We start from the raw sequence: 4,003 nt of genomic DNA on the forward strand, positions 1-4,003 counted from the left end.
CGTGTCCTGACTGTAAAGAAGTATGGCAAAACCTGTTTTGAGCGACTTATTATACGTAATCCTAATTGGAAGTGGCTTTAGCCGTTTGGATCCCAATGCACTGTTCTGGATCCTGATGGTAAATTCAGTGCAAAGTCTGTGGATGGTTTCTTCGTGGGTTATGCTAGTCCTTTATGAAGAGTATTTTTACCTAGAATCAACCGTATTGTGCAAGTACAACATGTGGACTATCAAAAGTATGCTACTCCTATTCAAAGAAAAGGTGATTCATGGATGTTTGATTATAACAGCTTGTGGAGCTGGTTCTCTTTTCCTGAAGAAGATATTACTGATGAAATGGCCACATTATTATTTCAACACTATTCTGGCGAAGTTTCTCAAGAAAATGTTGAACAACAAGTTCCAGTCTTTAATGAAGATCCGATTCTTGATGATGATGACCATGTTGATGATACTCCGGTGACACCTTCTTTGATGATGATGGTGAATATCATAATGATGTGATAGTGTCGCTGATTCAACATGCTATTGCTGCATCTGATCCTGTTGCTACTGAGTCTGTGCTTTCAGATGAAAACATCACGAATCTTCTTAATGATGTGATAGTTCCTGATGAAGTTATACATCAAACTTTATCATATCATCCGGAAGAAAATATCATTGGAGATCTTAATTATGTTGTTTGTACTAGAAGCCAGATTGACCAAAGCTTGAGTTGTTACTATACTCAAGTTGCTCCTCTTCATAACCGGTTCTCATTTAAAGGTTTCATTTCACAAATTGAATCGAAGACATACAAACAAGATATGAATGAAAAGAGTTGGGTCAATGCAATGCAAGAAGAATTACTTCAATTTGAAAAGCTTGGGGTATGGAAACTTGTTAATCTCCCAGATAACTAATGATATATTAATATCAAGTGGGTTTTCAAGTACAAAAGAGACTAAAATGGTATAATTGTCAGAAACATAGCTCGATTAGTGTTTCTGGGCTATAATCAAAGGGAAGGATTTGATTTCAACGAAGTCTATGCTCTCGTTGCTAGACTTGAAGCAATTAGAATTTTCTTAGCCTTTGCATCTTGGAAGGGATTCAAGGTCTACCAGTTGGATGTTAAGTCTGCTTTACTGAACGGTAAATTGGGTGAAGAAGTCTTTGTAGGACAACCACCAGGGTTTGTCTATCTGATTCACAAAGATAAAGTGTACCTGCTCGACAAAGCTCTTTATGGTCTATACCAAGCCCCGAGAGCTTGGTATGATATGTTGTCTCAACACCTGTTAGACAAATAGCTTTGTTCGTGGCACCATTGATTTTACACTCTTCACTAAGAAGTGGATGGTCATTTGCTGATAGTCCAGGTCTAAGTGGACGATATCATTTTTGGGTCAACGAATGATGTGCCGTGCCAAGATTTTGAGGAGCTTATGAAGTCGAAATTTGAAATGCGCACTATGTGAGAGTTGAAGTTTTTCTTTAGGATTGCAAGTTGAACAAGAGTCTGATAGGATCTTTATTCACCAGATAAAATATATCAATGATATCCTTGAAAAATTCAACATGGCTGACTCATCACTGAGTAGCACTCCTATTCCAGTAAATCATGGAATTGGTCCTGATCCCACCGAGGATAAGGTCGATGAAAAACTCTACTGTTCTATGATTGGTTCCATCATGTATCTTACTGCTTCTAGGCCAAACATCATGTATCCGACTTGTCTTTGTGCCAGATATAAATCCAGTCCAAGGGTCTCTCACCTAACGTTGGTGAAGCGGATACTTCAGTATCTTAAGGGGAATCCAGGGGCCGGTCTTTGGTATCCTCGAGACGATGTATTTGAGCTGAGAGCATTTTCTAATTATGACTATGGTAGCTGCAAGCTGAACGCCAAATTTACCACCGCCGGCTTGTCAGTTATTTGGTAACAGGTTGGTGACATGTCAATGTAAGAAGCAGACAACTGTGTCCTATCCACCTGTGAATCCGAATATGTAGCTGCTTCTAGCTGTTGTTCCCAGGTTTTGTGGATACAACAACAAATGCATGACTAATGTTTGAATTTTCTTGTTACTCCTATTCTTGCAGATAATATTGCTGCCGTATCCTTAACAAAAAAACCCGGTAAGTCACTCAAAAACAAAACATATTGACCTATGGTATCACTGCATCTGTGACTGTTACGAGAAGAAGTTGATTACCGTAGACAAAATTCACACCGAAGAACAAAAAGCTGATCTTTTTAATAAAGCTTCCGATAATAACAGATTTTTGTAATTGTTGGGGCTTAATGGTATAAAGTCTTTCGGCGGTGGGAAAGTGAGTGATGCCGAGTCATCCTTTGAGTAACCGTTCACCGAGACAAATTTTCTTTGTAAATATTTTCTTTAAATGGTTTTTTATTTTAGGGTGGGGGAATGGGTTTGGAAAAAATACAATAATATTGTGATTTCTGTTTGTATATAGAAAAACCAAAAAAATTCAAATATAACCTCTCGCTGAAAATTATGTCAGTTTCTCACATTTAAAGGACATAAACTTGTAGATATTCGGGAGATCCATTTACCTGAGAATGGAAAGTAACTGGGACGTTTATTAAAATTTCGAAAACATTTGAAAAACTTTAAAAGAAAAAATATTGATAATGTGAAAACTACAAAAACAATAGAAAATTGTTCCTCAAAATGAGTTTTGAAGCATAAAAGGAAAATGATAGTACATTTGTTGTCTTGTTCCAAATACGGTAATTTGAAGAATAAAATTCTATCGCTTAATGTTCGGTGTATGGGTAAGCTTTTGAACAAACAAGTAAGGGGAATAAGTGATATAAACATAAATTGTCATGTTGAAAGATGAGTTAGTATTCTAGCAAAAGTCTAGGTAATGAAGGCAGAAATGTAATAGCCTGTCATACTCAAAATAAAGTGTTTTAAGAGTCTAGTACATGGTCTACACTTCAATGGTGTATGGTTTTATGACCTTCAATCCTGTATTGATGGGATGCATTAGGGTTCTGGAGCCATGAGGTCTTTATGCGGTTTTCATCTGGGTATTCGAAAGAATATTTTAAATCCTGCTCAAGCGATCGAACCCTTGATAAGTCATTAAACTTGATATCTATGTACAAAAGTACAAAATTTCACTACTGACTTGATCAAAAATGTTAGTAATACATTGTTCCTCCCTTGTACCCCAAGTGAATACGATGTTTGTAAACCGACAGATGAAATCGTGCATTCTCATCCTTGGAAAAGGAAGCTTGGTGTGTTGCTTGATGTCGAGGGTATGCCTTTTTGTGGAAAGTCCTTGCTATGATTGCAAAAAGTTAAAATTTTTAAAAGCTTTGATTTGGTGGTTCTAAGGTTTATGTCAAGTTGGGGCGATATGGTAAAAATCAAAATAAGTCTGAATCAAGATTAAGATTAGAAACTGATCATGTTATGATATTATGTGCTTAATTGAACCTTAATCATATCACTGATGTCTCTGATTATTTTGTTACAAAAATTTAAGTGGACAACAATATCCATAACCGACTTAGCATCAGACATAATAAAACTTAAAACCGTGATGGTAGACGGATTGATCAATATGATTCCTTGATCAACTAACAAAAATATGTGTTTTATTTTGTTTGTTCTTCATTCTTAGTTTTATATATTTTGTCTTGATTACATTTTTTCTTACTTAAACCATAAAGATTTTACATTTCTTAGTTATTTTCGACTTTGGTGAAAGGTAATTCGGGTCTGGATATCCAAGAATCGAAATCGAGAGGTTGTTTTCTGACAAAATACTTCAAAAATTGGAATTAAATGCTTTTATGAATTGATCGAGATCATTAACTTGGACTTGATTAAATTCAAAATATGTGAAATTGTTTGTTTAAAAATCAAAAAGCAAAACTGGTTCAAAATATTTCAAAAGATTCATCAAGGTCATTAGTTTGGACTTGATCTGGATCGTATGTGTGAAATTTGTCAGAGCTTAATTGATTGAAAATAT

At 35.4% G+C, this 4,003-nt stretch overlaps 1 protein-coding gene across 1 annotated transcript; it reads left to right on the plus strand.

The window, feature by feature from the left end:
• Nucleotides 1-1,560: 1,560 nt before the first annotated feature.
• LOC143549745 (putative mitochondrial protein AtMg00240) lies at nucleotides 1,561-1,926 on the plus strand. Its single transcript, XM_077040573.1, has one exon. It carries the CDS (start codon nucleotides 1,561-1,563, stop codon nucleotides 1,924-1,926), a length of 366 nt encoding a protein of 121 aa, XP_076896688.1.
• Nucleotides 1,927-4,003: the final 2,077 nt, after the last annotated feature.

This window comes from Bidens hawaiensis, unplaced genomic scaffold (assembly GCF_021521415.1).
Source record: "Bidens hawaiensis isolate Kalapana, Puna unplaced genomic scaffold, B.hawaiensis_p1.1 tig00015770_1, whole genome shotgun sequence".
In the NCBI taxonomy this organism is placed as follows: Eukaryota; Viridiplantae; Streptophyta; class Magnoliopsida; order Asterales; family Asteraceae; genus Bidens; species Bidens hawaiensis.

Coding starts and splice junctions, on each gene's coding strand:
- LOC143549745 (XM_077040573.1), top strand. CDS start 1,561: ATGGCTGACTCATCACTGAGTAGCACTCCTATTCCAGTAAATCATGGA.